The 24,180-nt window shown below is 39.5% G+C and overlaps 1 protein-coding gene across 1 annotated transcript in view; it reads right to left on the minus strand.

Moving 5' to 3' along the window:
* Positions 1-307: 307 nt before the first annotated feature.
* Positions 308-24,180, minus strand: part of LOC103043435 (docking protein 3) — a 30,405-nt gene continuing 6,532 nt past the window's right edge. The window contains exons 2-6 of the mRNA XM_049469009.1: positions 22,185-22,481; positions 17,114-17,228; positions 3,193-3,365; positions 1,397-2,043; positions 308-1,261 (exon numbers count right to left, since the gene is read on the minus strand). Of these exons, the coding sequence (XP_049324966.1) occupies positions 1,060-1,261; positions 1,397-2,043; positions 3,193-3,365; positions 17,114-17,228; positions 22,185-22,481 (1,434 nt within the window). The 3' untranslated portion in view covers positions 308-1,059. The remainder of the gene's footprint in view (positions 1,262-1,396; positions 2,044-3,192; positions 3,366-17,113; positions 17,229-22,184; positions 22,482-24,180) is intronic.

Below are 24,180 nucleotides of genomic sequence, written 5' to 3' on the forward strand. Positions count from 1 at the left end.
AACAAAGAAAAATTCCACGTAAAAACATAAATACACACAAAAATCAAAAAGATCCAAAATCTAACAGTGGCCCAGCCACAACAGCTTATATAAATATAAGCATAACTACATTATATATGAATGCATGTACAGTAAACAAACACACAGGGCTGTGTAAAATACTTGTAAAGCTGTTTATCTGAATCTGAAATAACCCTGCAGCCCACAGGTTATAAAACATATTTGTGCAGGTTAAAATTTTAACACAGTGCCTGCTATTTAATATTCACAACAACAAAAAAACTCAATTTTACTACATTTTTACAAGCAGTTCTACTGCATCCTACAGAGGGGGCATGGCCAATAGGTTGAAAAACACTGCTACAGAATCTTTAGCCCTTTCCGGATGGGATTAGTTTCTCAGGGGGACGTCTGTGAAAAATATTTTACAATTCTACTCAGTGATAAAACTCCTGCATCTGGACTGCAACTGAAAAAACAGGAGGACCAGTGAGTTTTTTTTAGCTTTGTCAGTCACGTGACATCTCGTTCAGTAGCTCCTCCATTTCCACTAGCTGTTATGTTTACACGGATCTCCGTGGTAATATGCAAAGTGTAATTAGGGTGTGTGGCAATGGGCAAATAGCTATTTTATTAAAAGCAAGGAGATGAAACTCAGCGTCCGGACAGAACTAAAATTTGAAATTTTGAAATTTGAAGACTGCACCTTTCTATTAATAGATAAACTGTATACAAATCCGATTTTTTTTTTATTTGAACACAGTGCTTCCTATTGGTGGATTTAACAACTTTTTAGTTGCAGTACTACTGATGACCACTGAGCGGCCATGGACCACAGGTTGAAATCCACTGCTTAGAATTGAACATGTTTGCACAGTATGGAAATTTAAACACAGCGCCTCCTATTTATTGGTGGATTTACTATTTCAGTAGCAGTACCAATGCTGACCACTGGGGCCTACAGAATAAAAACATTGCTATAAAGGATTTGACATGTTGGAACAGTGTAAAAGTTTGTACACAGCGCCTCCTATTGGTGGACTCACTGTTTACAAGCATTTACAGCATCTTTCCTCGACTCATCAGATTATCGTAAGTGAAGAATCCCTCTGTTTGCTCTTCTTCTCCACCGTTCTCCACCTCCCCTTCACCCAGGATCTCCTTTGGGAATTGGTATTCCCTGGTTACCTCCCAGAAAGCGCGACCATCGTAGTCTTTGGGCTCTGAGTAAACGTCTTCTTCGATGTAGTCCTCAGACTGGAAGTGGAAAGGCGGAGACGGCAGGTCGTCCGGCAGCTCGTCCGGCAGGTCGTTCGGCAGGTCGTCCGGCAGCTCGTCCGGCAGGTCGTCCGGCAGCTCGTCCGGCAGGTCGTCCGGCAGCTCGTCCGGCAGGTCGTTCGGCAGGTCGCCCGGCAGCATTTCGCTGGACTCCTCTTCTAGAAAAGAATAGTCCACGTCCTCCGGAGGATCAGGCAGAGGATCGAGCTGGTGGACGTAGTCATTGAAGCCGTGCCAGTGGCTCTTCTGGTCGTTCTTTGTCTCGTTGAGGAAGCGGGGCTTGGTAACAGTAGCGTAAAGTGGCTCCTGGCCCTGGGGGGCATCGGAGGATGTGGTAGAAGACGCAGTAAAAGATGCAGTGAAAGAAGTGCTGGATGATGATGTTGTTGAGGGGCAGCTGTTGATGCTCCTCACTTGACTTTTGTTTGGAGGCTCGATGGCGTTCAGAGACAAGCTCCTGAAGGTTGGGCTCAGCTTTTTTATTGAACGCTGTTTGGGACTGGAGGAAAAGTCCTGGCCTGAAACATTGTACGGCACGAGGTTTACTGTACTGTACGTGCAGGTGTCGTCCATGCTCTGAGGAGGGGGTGTGTCTACCATCTCTACAGGCCTGGGTTTAATTTCTCTGCCCGGTTTCTTGGACTGCGGAAGGTTCTGGATGTAGCCGCTGACGATTTTAAAGATTCGGTCGCCTTGGTTCGTCGTAAACTCAAAGTTTCCCTCACCAGACTCGCACCGGCGCCCGGCCTCGAAGGAGAACGACAGCTGGAGAGGAAAGAAAAAAGAAAAGACAGAACTGAAACTTTAACACTTCTGTTTTTGGCAGACTGAGGCCATAATAACATTTTTAGAGCGATATGAAAAGCAAGCTGAAGAAAAGGCATGCAAATAGTATGGGGATTAAATAATACTCCTTTCTTATAACTACAGGATTTATTACAGAGCACTTTCTAAAGAAACAACTTTAAAATAAGACTACCCTCATAAACTGTTGATAGGTAGGTTTATAAAGATGTTTACTAACCATTAACAACCAGTACGAATATCACTGTTACATCATTACAATTCCTATACCAACCAAGAAGACATCAGCTTTTAATGCTAAGATACCACCAAGATAAACACCAAGATAAATAATATAGAATGGCAATTCTATATGTATGCCAATTTTATAAACCCTAAAACCTGTACATCTGTACACTTATACACCTGTTACAGAACCACTGTCTACACGAGAAGCTGAGTATTATCTGATACGGACACTGTAGTTCCTAATGCTGCCTTTCCCCTTCTTATTAATAGACATATGCCTCTCCAGAACTACAATCCCCAGCATGCACCTGACATGTTCAGACTCAGGCAATGGCTGCACTTTCTTACGCTCGTTATTATGTCCCCGTTATTTTAGAATTCATTTTAGCTGTTAGTAATTTTTACATGTATATAAACCTGTTTTTTTTTTGCAAAGTAATGCCACTCTTTATACCAAGTGTTTTCTTTCTGATTGTATTTCCATGTATTTTTGGTATTTTTTGTTGGAATCTTAATTTTTGGCTAGCCCTTGGCTAGCTCTGTTTGTACTGTGTATTTTGGTTGTTTTGACTGTATTTCTGGCTCAGGATTTCTCTTTTGTCAGCAAACAGCTGATTTATCGATGTATTATTACTCTGGCTTTGACCACCGCTTGCATTATAACTACCCTCCTGTTCAGTCTGTAGCGTTACACTGGTCTTTAATTTCCTGTTCTTTCCTCTAAAGGTAGTTTTAATCTAAAGCAGTACCCAAGTTTTTTTTTGGTTAAAAGAAACTGATTAAAATACTGTGCATAAAAATGTTAGTCTGTGGCTTCGCCCCCTCACTTTATTTACTGTTTATTCCCATCCACAGCTTAGAGCGCCCCCTATCACAGCTTACCCTGTCCTGCCCAAATTTCCTGATGAAGCAGTACGGCCAGGAGAAGAGGACCTGCTTGGTTTTGTGGTCCTTCAGCAGAATTCGGTCATCGTGAGGAGTCAGAATATATTCTCCATACAGTTTACACCTCAGCGCCGCTTCCGTCCCCATGGCGATGACCAGGAAATCTCGCACTGAAACACACAGAGGGATAAATACAGATAAATACAGCGTAAATCACACACTGTTTACTGTTTCCTGAAATACTTCTCCATGTTATATATTCCAAATGTTTCTTAGTCTCACAGCAACGTTAAATCCTGCTTTGGCAGTTATCCACTACACTACACAACCTGCAGTTGCAGTGTGCACCACAAACAATTCAATAAACAATTGCTTACTGTTGGACTTGTTGGACCAGGGGATCAAACCTGTGACCTTCTGATCCCAAAACCTATTCTTGAACCCTTATGCCACAGCATCCCCCAATAATACAGATCAATCAATTAATCAATTAATAAAGAAACCGATAAACAAATACGATAAACAAATAAGCTAAATTTATGTCCTAAGAAGTGTTTATCTGATTAAAATCTGCCTCACATTTTTTCTTGGTTAAGCTAAAGGTTTAGAAACTCAAATTGACTGGATAATCGGGCTCATTTCTGGGGTATGTTGCTAGAAGCTAGTTTTAAAAAGCACTAATCCTTCTCAGCTAGTCATGATTAGCTGCATGACAGTTTCTTTTACAAAAAAATTATACTGGATAGTTTTACATGTTAGCTTACTTATCTAGCTAGCCATCTACTGTATATAGTAGAGCAGCCTACCAACAAGCTAGCAGAACAGATGACTTTTCGCAAAATAATAAAATAATCATAAGGTTTCCTCATCTCAGCTGGACAGGTATGCAACACCATAGTCAGTAAACATTAGCAATGCGTTTGATAGGTGGAGACTCAGAGCTTAGAACCCAGAAGGACTACAAGACAGATGGTGGGTTCCTAATTTTCTCTTGCACTTGTTAGCAATAAGCTTTGGTGAAGGTTAGGTAACATTAGCTAAGTAATTCATCACAACCACTAGCTTGTAGGAGTCTTGAGTATTTATACTAATTGGTCTCTTGAGTGCAGCTGACCTATAAAGGCAGTTAAAATTTGAGATATATTTGAGGTAAAGTGACCCAGACTAGTGCTAACTGGCTACACTGTGTGTACACAGCTGTTTCCAGCATTGTTACGAACTTTAAATTCTAGTTCTTGAACTGGTCTTGCACTTGTGTAAGTTCTTGTGTACGTGCTGTGTCCTCAACCTGGCAACCAATGTGAGCTTCATGTCTCAGAAGTAAAGGGTGTGGCTAAAAAACTCTTTCCAGTGTATTTCCAGTCTTTGCACTGCAAAGAAAAGTAGGCATTCTACACATGTGGTGTCATATAGTGACTATTGTTCCTATAAATAAACGCCTGATTGGACGGTAAAGAGGACTACAAGGACACATCATTAGAAATGAAAGTTATCAGGACTCTATTAAACACTGGAGGGTGAATCTGTTAGAAAGGGCTGAATGTCAGTCCGTGTCCCCAGTTCCTCTTCCTCTTCTATCACTCTGTGTTATTGAGAGAGCCTGCAGGGCGTCCTCGTCCACGGAGATATCTCAGTAATTCAGAAACAGATGGATGTCTGGTCTGGTTTAGAAAAGTCTTACAACCCAGACTTACGTCTGGAACTTTACAGCTAAACGTGGCCGAGAACTGCTATAGAAAATGACCAATCACAGCTGGGACAGTAAGGAAAAACCCAATAAAATGCTAAAACGTCTTTTTATTTTTGTGAGAAGGAATGGCAACAATATAAAGTGGTCAATTCTTTACATATAAATAAATGTATGATTAGAATAGCACTGCTGAGGTAAATGTATGATTAGAATAGCACTGCTGAGGTAAATGTATGATTAGAATAGCTCTGCTAAGGTAAATGTATTATATGTATGATAAGAATAGCATTACTGAGGTAAATGTATGATTAGTGTAGCATAACTGAGATACATATATTATATGTATTATAGGAATAGCATTACTTTGGTAAATGTATGAATAGATTAGCATTACTGAGGTAAATTGAGACAAATGTATGATATAGACAGCATTACTAAGGTAAATGTGTGATTTAGACAGCATTAACGAGGTAAATGTATGATTTAGACTGCATTACCAAGTTAAATGTATGATTTAGACAACATTACTGAGGCAAATGTATGATTTAGACAACATTACTGAGGCAAATGTATGATTTAGACAACATTACTGAGGCAAATGTATGATTTAAACAGCATTACTGAGGTAAATGGATGATTTAGACAGCATTACTGAGGTAAATGTATGATTTAAACAGCATTGCTAAGATAAATTTGTCTAAAATCGCACTGCTGAGGTAAATGTATGATTTAGACAGCATTACTGAGGTAAATGTATAATTTAGAATAGCACTGCTGAGGTAAATGTATGATTAGAACAGTCTGCTGAGGTAAAACCCTAGTAATTCTTTAGTTATGCCGAGTTTCTCTTTAAAGGAACGTCCACTTGTTTTAAAGCACTGTTGGGTAAATATATAAGTGACGGCTCAGTGCCAGCTGTGTCCCCGGTTCCCTCTTCTCTTTTTCCACTCTGCTGGACGTCTCTTTTAGCAGATTGTGTTATTGAAAGCGAGCCTGTAGGGCGTTCCCCTCCCCGGAGACGACTCTGTAATTCCGAGTTGGACGGATGTCTGGGAGCAGAGCGAGGAGCCGGGTCTGTCTGAGCTTGGCCTTTGTTCTCGCTATGGATGTTCACATCTGTCACTCTCCGACGGGCACAAAAGGACGGCTTCCTTTTCTCGCTGCGGTTCGAGATGAAGCGGGTGCTGATCCAGCTTGCTGGCAGCCAGGCCGGCCCAGAAGAACATCAGATTTGTTTGTTTAGTTTTTTTCTGCAGGGCTGTTTGCCGCGCTGCCCCTCTGGAGATAGCGGCCCAGCGGCGTGCCCCGGGGGTGCGACCCGAGTGCCAAATCCGGCTAAAGAGATAACCGTATGGCTGCGGCGGCGGCAGCAAAGGTGGTGCAGTTTGCTTGTGTTGGTTAACCTGGACGACCCTATGAGCTTCTGCTGCTTTGGACTCACTTCAGACTCGCCATTACCCACAAGGCTTAGCTGCACTCTGAATAAGGGTGAAGTCGATTATACTGTAAAGCGTTCCCCGTCAGTCAGGTTAGAAAAAAGACCGGAGTGTTCTCCTATTTCGCACGTTACGTTTGTGCTGCTCTTTCATTTCACCCTCTGATGCTCAGTGACGGATATTTTTAATATTTTTATTCCCCCACAGATGAAGTCTGCCTATTTTCTACGTCTTGTGCCTATTCTTGCATGTATGATCCATATCCACTCATACACACACATACTGTGCACTATATCGTATCGTACAAAAGTATTTGCTTACTCATCCAAATCCAAATCAAACTCAGGAGCTCAGTGAACTCTAGTGTGGTATTGTGATAGGATGTAGCACTTGTGCAACAAGTCTAGCTGTGAAATTTCCTTACTACTAAATATTCCACAGCCAACTGTCAGTGATATAATAACAGAGTGGAAGATAGCACAGGATACTTCTGGTGATATTTTCCATTCTAGTGTATATTGTTGCTGTCCAATGAAAAACAACAACTTTTCAGGCGAGAGAAAAAAACTACTAAGCTTTCAATGGAAGTCAATGTAAAAAGAGTTTATTTTAGGTCATTTTGAAGTATTTCTATTTGTCCATTCATCAAGAAATATTGGTTCAGTGTAAGCGACAGTTTTTCTGTTTAAATTATGTAGTCAACTACAAATTATGTTGACAGCTACAATTTTCAACACACCCTTGCTAAAATGCATGTTTCTTACATTTCCCTTGATTTTATTTGATTGCATAAAATATAACTGCATAATTTAAAAGTGGATACAGTGGATACCACTCCCACTGCTCCACAGTGTCTTAATACTGGTGTTATAGACCCCTCTATAGCCAATGCCTGGCATTAGGAATGGAGCCAATAATAGGTTCATGTTTATTTATCTAATCCAGAGACACCTATTATATTGGCACCTATTCTATTCTTGGGCAGTGATACAAGGAACACTAACAGCTCAGTGATATGTGCAGAACATCCTGCAGACACTTGTGCTGCTTCCAACTGAAACAATTTTCTTCAGCAGGATAATGCTCACCCACACACAGCAAGGGTTCCCAGAAATAGAGGAACATCTCAGATTGCAGAACTTCCTTGTTCTGCCTGGTCTTAAAATGTATCACCAATCCAGCATTTATGGAGCAGCTGGGACGCTGCAGTTTCAGCTTCAACCTACGAGTGTAGAGCAGGATCTACAGGTCCAACTGTAGCAACATCTGTGGGTAAATCTGCTGCAGGATCCATACAGAACCTATAGAACCTCCATACCCAACCATCTCAATCTCATCTTATATCCAGGATAGAGGAACCAACAGGGTCTAAACTAGGTGCAGTCCTGCATCAGCAGGTTCAGCCGGTCTGGAGCTGATCTCAGCTGCTCTGGCAGAGGCTCTAATTAGCAGTGGTGAGTCTTAATCAGCACTGATTGGGGAGACATTGATTAAAAGCCTCTTAATGACCTCAATCCATCATCAGCTGAGGACCAAACACGAAGCCGTCCACTCCAACCTGAACCACGCGCTTCCACACACAGCACTGCCCATCGGCCCGGAGAATCCCACCGGTTCCGCATATTTAAGATCGGATCTTCTTTGTAGACAGGTTATTCAGACTGTAATTGGCCCAAGGTTCTGGCAGGAAGTTGCACCCATTGCTGAATGACATGGACGTGCAAATGCACACACACAGCTTGTCCCTGTGGAAGAGAAGTACTGCCAATAGAATAGGACATTCTGGATCCGTTGCCAGGTGTGTGGTAATATAACAGGGTGGTAAGATAAAAGGGTGTAAAGATTAAAAAAAAGATGGTACAATGTCAGATTGGTAAGATAACAGGTTTGTAAGGTAACAGGGTAGCAAGGTAAATGGGTGGTAAGGTAACAGGGTGGTACAATAACAGGGTGGTAAGGTAACAGGATAGTAAAGTAACAGGATGATAAGGTAACAGGATAGTACAGTATTGTAGAGTAACAGAGTGGTAAGATACCAGGGTGGTAAGGTAACACGATAGTACAGTAACAGGGTGGTAATATAACAAGGTGGTAAGGTAACAGGATAATACACTAACAGGGTGTTAAGGTAACAGAATAGTACAGTAACAGGGTGGTAATGTAACAGAATAGTACAGTAACAGGGTGGTAAGATAAAAGGCTGGTAAAGTAGTAGGATAATACAGTAAAAGGCAGGTAAGGTAAGGTAAGAGAATAATAGAGTAAAAGGGTGGTAATATAACAGGGTGGTAAGGTAACATAATAGTAGAGTAACAGGGTGGTATGGTAACAGGATAGTACAGTAAAAGGGTGGTAAGATGAAAGGGTGGTAAGGTAACAGAATAGTACAGTAACAGGGTGGTAAGGTAACAGGGTGGTATAGTAACAGGGTAGTACGATAACATAATATTACAGTAACATGCTGGTAAGGTAACAGAATAATAGAGTAACATGGTGGTAAGGTAACAGGATAGTACAGTAACAGGGTCATAAGGTAACATAATAGTAAAGTAACAGGGTGGTAAGGTAACAGGATAGTACAGTAACAGGGTGGTAAGGCAACAAAATAGTACAGTAACAGGGTGGCAAGGTAACAGAATAGTAGAGTAACAGGGTGGTAAGGTAACAGAATAATAGAGCAACAGGGTGGTAAAGTAACAGGATAGTACAGTAACAGGGTGGTAAGGTAACAGGATAGTAAATATGCTTGTAAACCAGCATTTTTTAACCAAAATAAAGTCACATAATTACTATTTATACATTAAACAACACTTTAAATACTTAATAAATGACATCTATGGTAGATTTAATATTTTTGCAACGCACTGATATCCCTTAGAAAGATAGTTTTGAATGTTTTCTTGCAGTATTTGAATCTACAGAACAGAAGATTAAGTACAGCTTTCGCTTTAACCCGAATTGATCTAAGGGCTGCAGGACTGAAGCAGAACTGAGACGGGAACCACAGTCGTGTGATGCTGCTCTCTCACTGCTAAAAATGCAACACAGCAACCACTTCCTTCCTGATGAGCAGAAATAAACGGCGACCTCAGAGCAGATTATCACTACTAGCTTTAGTCTGAGAACTTCACCCCAACCAGAGCGGCTATTATTAGAGATCTGTCAGACTGCCAGAGCACTCGCTTATCTGCATTAATACTGAACCATCTCATATCAAACACAGGGTATGTCCCAATTGTGCACTTATTACTGATACTAACCAGGGTTTGAGTTTGAAGTATGTAGTTTAGAAAGTTAAGTCCACTAATAAAAAGTAAAATGTAATTAGAAAAGTTACATGGATTAAATAAGTGAACTGAAATTCATGCCAATCCTTTCTTTCAGTAAACTTAATTTCTGCATACAATATTACCTAGTTACAATTACTTAATTTATACAATATTATATTATAATATTATAATTCCTGAATTTTTTTTTTTTTAAAACACACATATTACACTGTCTCAACACATGGGTGGCATAGCATACTAAAAAGAATGTTTTACATGCCATCTATGTGTTGAGACAATGAGACTTGGTCTGTCCACAAAATAATAAAATATGTAAATATTTAAATGTGTGTTTTAACTAGAAATATAAAAAATCAGGAATTATAATATATTATGTATCATATATTATTTGAGTAATATTATATAAATAAAGTAATTGTAATTAGGTAATATTGTATGCAGAAATTAAGGAAAGTTTACTAAAAGAAAGGATTAATTCAGCAAAAATAAATTAAGTAAAGTTTACTAAAAGAAAGGATTAATTCAGCAAAAATAAATTAAGTAAAGTTTACTAAAAGAAAGGATCGAAGTTCAGTTCACTTATCTATGTAACATTTAAAATCTTGAAACCGAGTTGAAGTTAATTAAATTTATCTGAAATTAAATTTACAGAAATTAAATTTGCAGAAACTTACAAAACTTTTTTAAAGTAAATTTTACTCATATTGTTTTTTTTTTCAGTGCACTATAGATTCGATTCTGAATTCCTTATTCATCAGCAGATAATTTACAGTAAATGTCCAAATGTTATATCTAGAGTAGTTCACAAAAGTGAGTACATCCCTTACATTTTTGTAAATATGTTATACTATCTTTTCATGGAACAACACTGAAGATATGACATTTTAATACAATGTAAAGTAGCTACATTTTAACAACCAGCAGTTTTCCAACATAATAATGACCTCAAAATACAGCTCCAAGAAGGCAACTGCTTTGCAGAGGAAGCTAATGGTAAAAGTGAAGGACTGGTCAAAGCATGTCTTTAGACCTAAACTCAATTAAGTCTCAATTGAGCATCTGTGGGGCATCCTCAAACAGAAGGTGGAGCTCTGTGATGTCTCAACTCCATGCCCAAAAGAGTTTAAGGCTCGAAATACTGACACTTTGGTTATAGTTTGTGTGAACTTATATTTATTAGCAGTTGTTAAGACATTAATGGCTGTGTGTTATGTGAGTTATTTTGAGGGCACAGTAAATTTGCACTGTTATACTGTAACACTGTACTGTACACTGAATACTTTGTATACATTGCATTAAACTGTCATATTTATGTGTGTGTATTTGCATTATACAGCTCTGAAAAAAATATGCATATATATTTGAGTAAATTTACATTGTTGTTTTATTCTATAAACTACAGACAACATTTCTCCCAAATTCCAAATAAAAATATTGCCATTTAGAGCATTTATTTGCAGAAAATAAGAAATGGCTGAAAAAATGCAGAGCTTTCAGACCCCAAATAATATAAAGAAAACAAGTTCATATTCATAAAGTCTTAAGGGTTTTTATTCACAGTTTTCATGCATCTTTGCATATTCTCCTCCACCAGTCTTACACACTGCTTTTGGATAACTTTATGCCTTTACTACTGGTGCAAAAATTCAAGCAGTTCAGCTTGGTTTGATGAGTTCAGCTTGTGATCATCAATCTTCCTCTTGATTATATTCCAGGGGTTTTCAATTGGTTAAAATCAAAGAAACCCATAATTTTTAAGTGGTCTCTTATTTTCTTTTTTCCAAAGCTGTATGTGTCAGTAGCTGATTGCAGTCATAAGAAGGGTGTCTACAAATATTTGGACATGTAGTGAGTCATTATGTTGATTTATTGGGTAATATGACTTTGTATGAGTTATAATTATTTGTATGGAATGGTGTAATCCCGGTGTTCAGTGTTTATGAGATGTGTGTTTGGTGTGTGTGTCCGGTGTGTGTGTGTGTGTGTGTGTGTACGGCGTCGGATGGCGGTTCTGCTGCTGTATTGAAGTGTTTGAGGATTCGGGCTCTGATTGTATTTGGCTTCTGCTTTGATGTTGAACTCCCAGAGCAAACAGCAACTTTCAGCTGGAAACGCCTCGCCGTCCAATCAAATCTGTCGGCAGGTGCTTTCAATCCAATTATCCGCACAGCACCGCGGGGCTAACCGCTAGCGGCCGCGTTGCTCTGCTCGCGCGGCGGAGACGAGCGTCTGATCATATTTTAGCCTTAAACAGCTCTGTGACTAAACCTAACCTGTTTCAGGACTTTAAAGCGTCCCGTCTGAATAAAATTAAACCCCAGACTGAGGAGTTAAAGCCTCGCTTCAGCAAAAATCACACAAAACACTCGCTCAGCTGAGTCACGCTGGGTACCTGAAGTTTACTTCCTCAGATTTAGCACTGCAGCTGTTAGCCTAATGTCGCCTAATGTAGTATAACAATTAATGCAGAAAATGCAGAAGATATACCTTCCCCACCCACAGAACTGCAGCTATAAAGACAACAGTAACGTATCTAACAGATAAAATAACCTCATACCAAACCCACAGTAACTATCTATCTATCCCCTCTCTCATTAACACACACACACACACACACTCTGTCTATCTCTCTCTCTGTTTCTCTCTCCCTCTCTTTCTCTCACTCTCTCACACATGCACATTCAATCTGTCTATCTATCTGTCTGTTTCTCTCTCTCTCTTACTCACACTCTCTTTCTGTCTATCTCTCTGTCTGTCTGTCTATCTCTCTCTCTCTTACGCACACTCTCTTTCTGTCTATCTCTCTGTCTGTCTATCTCTCTCTCTCTTACGCACACTCTCTTTCTGTCTATCTCTCTGTCTGTCTATCTCTCTCTCTCTTACGCACACACTTAATTTGTCTATCTCTCTGTATGTTTCTCTCTCTTACACACACTCTATATCTGTCTCACTTATACTTTACTAATTAACACTGGAGACAAGATGCTAATAGATACAATGCTAACGTAGAAATAGAAGTAGCATCTCTTTCTCTGTTTTCTCTCTCTCTCTTACACACACTATCTGTCTATCTCTCTGTCTCTCTCTCTCTCTTACTCACACTCTCTTTCTGTCTATCTCTCTGTCTGTCTGTCTATCTCTCTCTCTCTCTCTCTTACGCACACACTTTAATTGTCTATCTCTGTCTGTTTCTCTTTCTCTGTTACACACACACTTTATTTGTCTATCTCTCTGTCTGTCTATCTCTCTCTCTTACAAACACTCTTTATCTGTCTATCTTTCTGTCTGTCTTGCTCTCTCTCTCTATCTCTTACACACACACTTTTTGTCTATCTCTGTCTGTTCATCGCTATCTCTCTATTACACACAATCTCTAGCTGTATATCTCTGTATGTTTCTCCTTCTCCCTCTCTTTCTCTTACACACACTCTGTATCTGTCTATCTCTCTGTCTGTTTCTCTTTCTCACTCTCTTTCTCTCAATCTCTCACACATACACACTCTATCTGTCTATCTCTCTGTCTGTTTCTCTCTCTCTCTTACACACAATCTCTGGCTGTCTATCTCTACATCTGTTTCTCTCTCTCCCTCTCTTTCTTTTACACACACTCTCTATCTGTCTATCTCTCTGTCTGTTTCTTTCTTTCTCTCTCTCTCTCTCTCTCTCACTCTCTCTCTCTGAGGGAGGCAGATGGAGGTGGCTGTGGGCAAATTTCAAGACGGCTTATATCCCCCTATTTTATTTTGTTAGAGATGGTGCTATACACACACACTCTCTCTCTCACACATACACACACATAAACTAACATACACACACACACTAACACACACTCACACCCTCACACGAAGCTGAGAACACACCCTATCTCCAGCAGGCTGTAATGGAATCAGGGTGAGCCACCTGTGGCCCAAATGGTCAATTTGTCTCTGGCCCGAGGTTCTGCAGTCAGAATCAGGCAGTTTGTCCTTCAGCAGGACAGACTGAAATACACAAACACACCTTTTAACACTTTTATAATGAGTAACTAACAGTCTGCTCCAGTTCATAAACATACAATCACATGCCAAAAGTCACGGGACATGAATAATTAAAGTTGGAGCAAGGCCTGATAATAATTGAGTGGGTGTATTATATATTTCAGAAGTTTGATCCACAGTGTCAATAATATTAAGCTTCTCGATTAAGTTTCTCATAAATTTTACAGTAAGTTAAAAGTTGCCAATAAAAGATTATAGCATATTATTGTATAATAAGAATAGTAGTAGACAGATGTCAACAGTCAGACGTTAATGTCGGCAACACTACACTTTCCCAAATCAAGCAGCATATTCCTGGGAAGTGTTTTAAATATAAGCATTTTCCCACAAATATTAATATTTAAAAAAAATACAGGAATTGGTTAAAGTGTATCATGGGACATGATCATTTGTTTCAAGCATATCATTATGACCACCTCCTTGTTTCTACACTGTTCTTCTTCAGTTCCACTGATCATATAGCAACTCAGCACTGCAGTGATTAGCATGGTGGTAAAGTGGTGTATGAGGTGTTAGTGTGTATAAAAGGTATAAGGTGTATAAAAACTCCAGCAGCAAATCCACTCTATCCATCAAGTGGGTTAATGTTTTCTTTGTTAAAGTAGGCTGTTATTTGTATTGTACGTTACTGTATTGTACCTCGGTTATAAATTTTGTGTAGTCAGAACACTAAATTCTGAAGGCGGTTTATACCTGAAGAGCAGAGAGTCTATGAGAACCTGAAGTGGTCAGACAACAGAAAGTAAAAATATGACCACAGGAAAACAAACCCTGACCTAATATAGTTCATTTATTGCTGAAGAGAACAAAACAGAGAGAACACCTGCTGTAGTTTGAGAGAAGTGAAGGAAATGTGTTAAAATTAACACATAAGATGTAGTATTTACATTGTGTGGTCTGATTAGACACTGGAGGCCCTATTTTTGAAATCTATAGGCGTGTCAGTGTGTCCTTGCTCGTAACGACGGGAAAAGTACACCTGCACCGCCCTTTAAGATCACCAGACCCATAGATATAGACTGACCACCATTGCTATTTAAACGACACAGATGGAAAGAGTGAAAATAGTAAAATAGACTGTTGGTGTGGTGTAAGATAGCAATGAGCATCACAACGACATAGAGCCCTGGGTCTTTTCACAAGTGGGTGTAAAATGCTTCCTTCACTGTTCTATGAAACAGCTTTCGGAGGTTACTTTTGGGAAGTGTACCTCCTGGTGAGAGATTGCTGACTGCTAGACATGCCTCTACAATGCACTCAAAGACTTGAGTGCAGGATTTATCTGGAACCTGTAGAACCTCCGTACCTAACCATCTCAATCTTATCTTATATGCAGGAAAGTAAAGGAAAGTATGCCCAGTAAAAGTCATCCAGACTTCAAAAGACCAACAAATCTGACACAGTTTCATTTCTACTGACCACCAGAGACAAAGTAAAGCTCGGTTTACTGTAAAACCACATAAATGCCGCTGAAAGTGACAGTGAGGTATGGCACTCAACCACACATACAGTGTGGAACCCACAGAAGGTGAGGGAGAGGCTGCTGTGCAGATGTTTTATCACTGCCCACACTGCACACATATACACTCTCCGGGCAGAGTGAAAAGACGATGACCTCGGGGTCGACTGCTAAAAGGATGTGTAGGCCCTGGAGACTCCACCCGCCACCCAGAGTTAAAGCCTGGGTTTTAACAGTGCTGCTCTCTCCCGCTGCCTCAGAGCTGCTGTAATAATTGGTCGGTCTGACAGAAGTCAGCGGTCAAGTCCACATAATGCCTCAAGGCCCTTACAGGGATCTACACAGAGCACAGGTCACCTCGCTGATCTGCAGACCAGGTCAATCCTGCACTTACATTTACACACCAATGCTATTCAGATAGTACTAGGATTGAGGATAAGATAAGGATTGAGGGTAAAGGTAAGGCTAAGGCTAGGAATACAGTAGGTTGGGTTTGAGCTAGGTAAGGGTTTGAGCTCTGACCAGAGTTTAATCTAGGATAAAGTTAGGATAAGTTTAGGTTAGAGTTTGCGGCTCTGGCTAGAGGTAGAGGTAAGGTTTGGGTTTGGGTTTAGACTAGGGCTAGGGCTAGAGCTAGAACTAGGGTTAGGATAAGATTTGGGCTTAAACTAGGACTATGATTAGGGCTGGGGCTAGTGATAGAACTACGGTTAGGGTATGATTTGAGTTTGGAATTAGACTAGGGATCAGCCTTACACTAGGGCTAAGGCTGTGGCAAGGGCTAGAACCAGAGTTTGGATAAGGCTTGTGGTTGGGGTTGGGCTTGGGCTAAGGCTAAGTCTAAGGCTTGGGCTTAGACAAGGGCTGGAGCTAGATCTATGGTTAGGATAAAGCTTAGGCTTGGGCTTAGTTTAGGACTTGGGCTTAGACTAGAACTAGAATTTAACATAAGGCCAGGGCAAGAACTAGGGTTAAAATAAAGTTTGGACTTGGGCTTAGCTTAGGGCTGGGGCTCAGACTAGGGCTTGGGCTGAGGCTGGGGCTAGAACTAGAACTAAAGTAAGGATAAGGTTTGGGCTTGAGCTTATTTTAGGGTTGGGGTTCAGACTAGGGCTTGGGCTAAGGCTGGGGCTAGATCTAGGGTCAGGATAAGGTTTGGGCTTGGGTTTGGGCTTAGCTTAGACAAGGGCTGGGGTTAGGGCTAGAACTAGGTTGAGGATAAGATTTGGGCTAGGACTAGGGCTTGGGCAAAGGCTAAGGCAAAAACTAGGGGTTGGGCTTGGGCTAGAACTAGGCTTAGAATAAGGTTTTGGCTTTGGCTTAAACTAGGTCTGGGGCTAAGTCTGGTGCTAAGGTTGGGTTTACAATAATTGTTGGGGTTTGAGTTTATCTATCAAATCATATTGTACCGTAAAGAATTGTACGACTTATTTTAGTTTTGTTTCGTACCATAACGAATTGTTTCATATTGTGTTATATTGTATATATAATGCACTGAATCTGATTGAATAATCATGTAGCCCATTGTACTGTAGCATATTGCATTGCTTCATACTGAATCATATTAAATTGCATTGTTTTGAAATACATTGTATTGTATTATATTGTGTTACATAACAGCTGGTAGTAGAGTACACTGTGCTTTAATCCTGCGGAGAACAGTATAAACTCCTGAAGCTCCAGCAGAGTCACTGTGCTCTACCCAACCTATTCAAACTGTCACTGCTCAGAGAATAAAGCAGATATCTGCAGTGTGAGCAGAGTATTAATATTACTGCTCTTACAGGTCATTTACAGCCATATAACACCCCGTCCACACGCTGTGTCCACACTCAGCCAGCCGTTCAGTCAGAGTGATACAGAGCCTGCAATCAGAGAACCAATCACTAAACTCCATACATCTCTATTCCCACTGAGCAGACGTGTGTGGAATACCGCAGGAGGGATATATGGCTGTAGTGTGTGTGTGTGTGTGTGTGTGTGTGTGTGTGTGTAAACAGTCTTACAGCTGGCGGCGGGCTCGTACAGAGAGTTTTCCTTCATCTCCACGGCTGAGTGATCTCTCACAGGAGGGTGAAGGACGGCGGTTGGCCCGGATGATCTGCCCTCAGCTCGGTTCAACTGAAACCAGAACAAGAAAAATAACACAGCGTCACAACCAGCTACAATAAAACACTGCAGTTATACACATATAAAACCAGTCTGAGTTACACTGCGTTCACACAGCAGATAAAAATGGCCCAAATACAAATTCCTCAACAAATCTGTTGTCTGTTCACACTGTCATCTTTTTAATGTGATCTAAATCTGACATTCGTCTAATTGGTCTAAATGGTCAAATTGGTCTAATTGGTAATTTGTTCACCCAGTGCTGTTTCTATTGCTTCATGAAAGAATCCCTTCCCCTTGATCGATAGGACAAAACACATTGAGTCGTATCACCACAAATTTGATCTGTAACAGATTTTAATACCACTCGAGGATGCCCCACAGGTGCTCAATTAATATTAGGACACCTATTCATTCACTGTTTCATATATATTCTCTTGAAATCAAGGATATTAAAAGAGTATAAACTGGGTAGAGTTTAGATTCTCTGCCCAAGCCTGAGCTCAACCTGAGGCCGATATTTCCCACCACTTTCCTTGGGCTTAGGAAAATGGTCTGTGACAAAGGCACCTGTTTTTAATGCTATTTTTATTTTGTATAAAGCTACGATGTAATAATCCCAATCTAGCAAATGTTGCAAGCCCCTCCACTTGTTCACATTACGCACTTGACTTGCAGCGCTGTGTGTCGCTTTCCTAAATAACCATTTTTCTTAAATAAAAGGTCTATGCTTCTTCAGTGTTGCAATGTTAATTAACATAATTCATTTAAACAGCCCGAAATAAAAAAAGCTCAGGTTAAACGCTCTACTTACTAAAGAAATGTCGGGTTTAAATCAGGCTCGGGCCCATAATGACAGTTTATGGTTCGGGTCAGGCTCGGGCAGGGTCGGGCTGGATTTTTTTGAGCCTGATCTAAGCTCTAGCCCTGGATGCACATTTCTGTGAGGGTTAGATTGCATTCAGCAACAAGAGCAACAGTTCAGGATGTTATATGATCACCACCCCACCCTATTTCCAACAGTTCCACTTCTTCACAGACCATTGGGTGTCCACAAACTTAATAATGCTACTATGCATATGTATATAACGTACATATCATTTTATGTTCCAATGCAAACAAACTGGTGTATTTGTAATTGCAAAGCTGTTCTGGAAGAAGTGCAAGTGTACTAATATTTTAGACAATGAGTTTCCCAGCTTCACTAGAAGTCTGTCTGCAGTCGCTCGAACACTTGTGAAAACACATGACCACACACTCCTCTCAGCTTCCTGTAAGAGTATTCGGCTGTTCTGCAGAGCGCCGCAGGCTTGTGGAAGTGGTTTAGGACATGTTATGATTTACTGAGGACTGTACAATCAATCAAATCTCAATGTGTCCAAAACCACCATCCTCAGCGTTCACATACTGAAGTTTAGTCCAGATTTACACTCACATTCAGAGCGAGTCACAATGTCCAGGTAACCACACCCACAAAGACCTGGACTGGATTGAAACTGTTTAATTCAGTGTAGTATGGTGGTGTCTCAGTTCTATACAACACTATAAACTCAGGAGTTTCCAAACCAGTTTATGGTATTGAAGAAAAAAAATCTGCATCCTGGGGATGTTTTTCTGGAGTGATTTCATTCAGTGGATCATTTTTTAAAATCAATTAAAGTTTATATATACAGCACTTTTCCCAACTGATGGCACACATCAGCTTTATAGCTTTGTTTTGAAAGTTTTGGAGATAAGCTAAATTTGGAGCAAAGTTAAAGCAAGCTGCTTCTCTCCCTCACGTTTACTCAGCAGGTAAATGTAGCCCTAAATAAACTGTTTAATCATATGTAAATACATATGTAAATACATATGCCATTAGTATGTATTATGGTATGTATTAGTGTTGTGTACAGTGTTATTGTATGTATTAGCAGAAATGTATAGTACTGAAGTAGAACTACTGCACTACTGTTCTTAACTAGTAAAATGCTGTATCTGTACTTTATTGGCGTATTATTTTTTTCTCCTACTTTCACATTTAATACATATTTTAATTGAGTTTAATACGTTTACTCCGATACATTTTTTTATGTGCTGCTTTATTACTCGTTACCAGGAGCGTCGCCAGTCCTTTTTTAGGGGCTCAGGAACCAAAAACTATAATCCATGTTCTCTCCACTGAATATTAAACAACACTCTTTATGTTGCTGTAGTTTGACGAGATGTTCCTCTACTGATACGTGCCCGCATGCGCGCTCACGTGTGTGTGGCCAATCGTTCAGTCAGCCAGTTGTGGATAATGGGTTGGTTTTTAAAATAAAAGGTTATATTCAGATTCAAGTATAAAAATTAAGGTAAAAAAAGGTAAAAAAAAAAAAAATCAGTTTAGAGCAGGGGTGTCCAAACTTTTTTTTGTTGGGGGCCAGAAGGAGAAATATATTTGAAGTCACGGGCCACACTCTGTAATAAAACAAATAATGAAATATACCACTTTAAATAATACTTTTTTCCTGATTATTTCATTTACACACCATTTTACATGACTTACTATCTTTATCTTTACTTTATCTTTACTCTTTGGCCCGTTTTTCTGCACTAGAAATGTGCACTCTCTCCGCTTTTAGACTCTTTGGCCTGTTTTTCTGCACTAGAAATGCGCACTCTCTCTGCTTTTAGACTCTTTGGCCCGTTTTTCTGCGCTAGAAATGTGCACTCTCTCCAACTCTTTGGCCCGTTTCTGACACTAGCGTTCAAACTTTGAATCTCACATTATAAAAACTCCAAAAAAGGAAACGGGCCGCAAATGGCCCGCGGGCCGTAGTTTGGACACCCCTGGTTTAGAGTGAGCAGATGCCCTGCAAAATCCATACTGAGGTTTGTGTAGCTTTTCACGTTTAGCTGTTTAAATTAGACCAGATAATAAAGCTTCCTTTTTTTAATAGAAATATTTTAAAATGTTTTTAAATGCTTTAAAAAGTAACACATCTGTCCACTGTACATAATAGTTTGTATGTCTGATTTTATTCGACGTGTGCTCAATACCCCCAAACCTCTGATCCTAGAATCCCCCCTGCTCATTAAAAAAAAAAAATCTCTGTCACCGGGTTTGGTAAACATGCTCTAATCTCTTGGCCTTTGACAGCTTTAGTTGATAACTAGTGACCTTTAATGCTGAATTTGTTCAAATATCCTAACGACTTACTGTTTAGCTTCTCTTTTGGGTAAGTTTGTTTAGAGAGTTAGACAGCCAAACGACTTGTGAGTGTCCTTTAGCCTAAATATCTGAAATAATTAACAATATGATATTCAACATTTTGAATTCTTTCAGTAATAACTACACAACACAATACTTGTACTTTTACTTTTAGAGAACTCTTTCCAGCACTGCGACCTGCTTTCAGACCTGTATGTAGTTCTAACAGTTCTACAAGGACTACAAAACCTGCTATTTGGAGTTGGTTAATTCTTTACAAAAGCTAACTAGTAGTGATGAGCACAGCAGCTCTTTTAGATGAACTGAATCATTAGAATCCGTTCACTAAAAAGATTCGTTCATTCGAACGAATCTTTTGTTTTGTTTGTCTGTGCTGTACTATTGTGAGTAGAAGTTCCGGTGAGTTCAGAAAGTACCAGATAAGGACAGATTATAAGTAAATCAGTGGGTATTTCTGTTTTGTAAGGAGCTTAAAACATTAATAAGAGAGTTAAAAGGTTATTAAAACAACCAGAGTGTAAGTATGTGAGGTATAAGTTGAGTTAAAGTTTGTTTTTACTGCTAAAGCTGTAGGCTAGCAGGCGGAAGCTAGCAGCGATTAGCATTAGCGATCGTGTTAAATGTGTAAATATATCATGTTAAGTGTAAAATATGGTTGTTTGTAAGCTTAGCTTGCAGTAAATTGCCACAAACTGAAATATACATTTTAGTCTGGGGCTTGTAAAAGCTTTTACTGGTACTGTGTTTTTGTTTTAATATTATTTCATGCTGTGCTTGTTTGGTGGTGAGGGCTAACAGTGCTACTCTGTAAACACGCTGTTTTAGTCGTGTTTTAGTCGTGATTACAATAAAGTAAACATTTCATGCTAAAATAGACAAACTGATTATGGTTGTAATTATTTTCCTGTGCTTTTTACTTTCTGATGGAAAAAGTAGCGGAAAGGGTTGGTTTATGACAGTGCTGTATACATTTATTACACTCTGCAACAAAGTACAAAAAAGTAATATGGTAAAATAGAAAGTACAAGTCACCCATAAAGTCATTGTTGGGGATAAATTATGTCAGAATAATTTAATTATTCTAGGCATAGCCGTGGATTTAGAAACAGGCTGATGAATATCGTCGCTGTCCAATAAAAAAACATGTATCAACTTCTAAACTTTCAATAGAAGTCAATGTAAAACAACATTATTTCAGGTTATTCGTCCAGATATTTTTGAGCTCTGTAAACTTACTATCAGACCACTGAACCCCTTACTCACTGCTGTCATCCATTTCCCTTCTCCTCATAGCCTTTAACACTTCTCCTTGACGTAATTGAGTTGTGGTAAGGGCTAACAGTGCTACTCTGTAAACACGCTGTTTTATAGGTGTAGACACAGAAGAAATGTCTTGTTTCAGTCTTGATTACAATAAAGTAAACATTTCATGCTAAAAGAGACAAACTGATTATGGTTGTAATTATTTTTACTTTCTGATGGAAAAAGTAGAGGAAAGGGGTGGTTTATGACAGTGCTGTATACATTTATTACACTCTGCAACTGTAGGGGGAGCCCACGAGCACAAAATCTCAATCCTACCTAGTGGAGCTTTAAGTACAAAAAAGGCAATATGGTAAAATGATACTTAAAGAACACTCCAACTTCTACTCAAGTCACTTTTTTTGACAGACTACTTGTACTTTTTTCAGGTCTGGGTCTCTAGTACTTTATACATGTCTGTATATTAGTGGTGTGTATTAGTGGTGTAGGTGTATGTATTTAATATTTACAGGAAAGGCCAGTCTGCAGAGTTCTTGGACCCAGCTCTGGACGTCGGGGGTCTGGGCGGCGAAGGTGAAGAGTTTGTTGGTGGTCTCCATCTGGAAGGGGCTGCAGTTTTTGGGACACTCAGTGCCGACCTTCTCTAGGATCTGAACGCAGTCCCTCAGCAGGATCACCTTCTTCCCCTCGGAGCGTTTCCCGCTCAGACCCTCGGTCACCGACGCCTGCCGGAACTCGTACAGCTCCAACCGAGCCGCACCATTCATACTGTCAGCCGACAACACACACCACACCTTCCTCCACTTCTACACACACACACACACACACACACACACAGGAGAACAGAGGCATTAGGAACATGCATTATGCACTGAACAGAACCTCTGTAGTTCTATATTAATGAACATCCTGCTGAGTTTGAATCTGTCAGACACTCATATTTAATATTTAACCATCTATTAAAGCGATAGTTCATCAAATCAAATACAGCGTTTAAGAGCTGTACGTCTTGCATTTTTATCTACTTCCAGTATTTAACAGCAGGGTATTCTTAAAACAGAAAGTAAAATTCACCCATAAAGTCATTGTTGGTGAAAAATTATGTCAGAATAATTAAATTATTCTAGGCATAGCAGTGGATTTAGAAACAGGCTGATGAATATTGTCGCTGTCCAATAAAAAAACAAGTATCAACTTCTAAACTTTTAATAGAAGTCAAGTAAAATAAGTTTATTTCAGGTAATTTTGGAGAATTTCTATTGGTCCGTTTATCTAGAAGTTTTGGCACAGCATAAGGAACAGTTTGTCGGTTCAAATTATGTAGTAAACTAAAAATCAACAAACATTGAGATACTTGTCTTTCATTGGACAGCAACAATATACAGTTTGGACTTTTGAACTGGTAAATTTGTCTTTATAATAGTCATTGCATTAAATCACGTTTGTAGGTAAATTTACGTGTTTAATAACCTGTTAAAAACACACCAGAGTGCAGGAAATGCAAATTACATCTAATACAATAAAAGAAAACTGCTTCTGACATCCTTGGTTTGAACAGAGACATTCGACCAAATATTTAAGAGCTCTGTACAGCCTTTAACCTTCTCCTCAACATAATTGAGTTGCATTAATTTGATGCATGAATTTGATTTGATTCCTATCACAGATTTTTTTTAAACTTTTAATTCCACCTATTTAAGAGGATTGCTGCACATATAACACATCTGTTTACATGTGATCAAAAAGATCAGATTTGTGCCATGTTTACATGCATATTTTCTCAAAAGTATTCAGCTCTATAGTTTCAACTCTTCCTGTGATGCTATACACAAAACATGACTGTAAGTTAAGTCAGATCTATGCTATTAAGACTGCTTTTTAAGGACCTTTAATTGTATATAAAGGGCATTTAAGTCAATACAGAACAGGTTTGAAGCAAAATAGATCACTTTTATTTGAATTATAAGTCACTAGCATTGTATATGTTAAACGTGGGTGTGGTTTCTGCCACTTCAAGTCCCTGCACTGTCCAATGTGGGTGGTAATATTAGCATTTTATGATGAATTTCCTGTTCACCCTTTTATAGTACTGTGGTTAGCAAAAATGTTAAATTCCCATACTTTTACTTCAACAGAAATGAAACAATTCATGGTCAGTTTACACACTGCTTTCCCATCATTTTTTCCAAGTATAGAGCTCTTTCACCATAGTGGTTGTTCCCCCAAACGCCAGTCATTTTATTTACACTGTTGAGTGAAACACAACCTCAGTTCCACATAAAGACTATAACTGAACTGCTCGTGTCACATGAGTGTCATAAGTTTCCCTTTTTTTGAGGTAACCGGGTTTACACAACCAGATCATTTCTAAACCCGCTGGTTCTTATTCTGTCTGAGGAGCCGCCGTCTCCCGCCGCTGATCTTGAGTCATGTTTTCCATGCTGAACTTCTCCTTCTGCTTTCTGTTTTAAGAACAGAAGCAGCACAAGCTTTTTATCGCACTTG

The sequence above is a fragment of the Astyanax mexicanus genome, chromosome 20, assembly GCF_023375975.1.
Source record: "Astyanax mexicanus isolate ESR-SI-001 chromosome 20, AstMex3_surface, whole genome shotgun sequence".
Lineage (NCBI taxonomy): Eukaryota > Metazoa > Chordata > Actinopteri > Characiformes > Acestrorhamphidae > Astyanax > Astyanax mexicanus.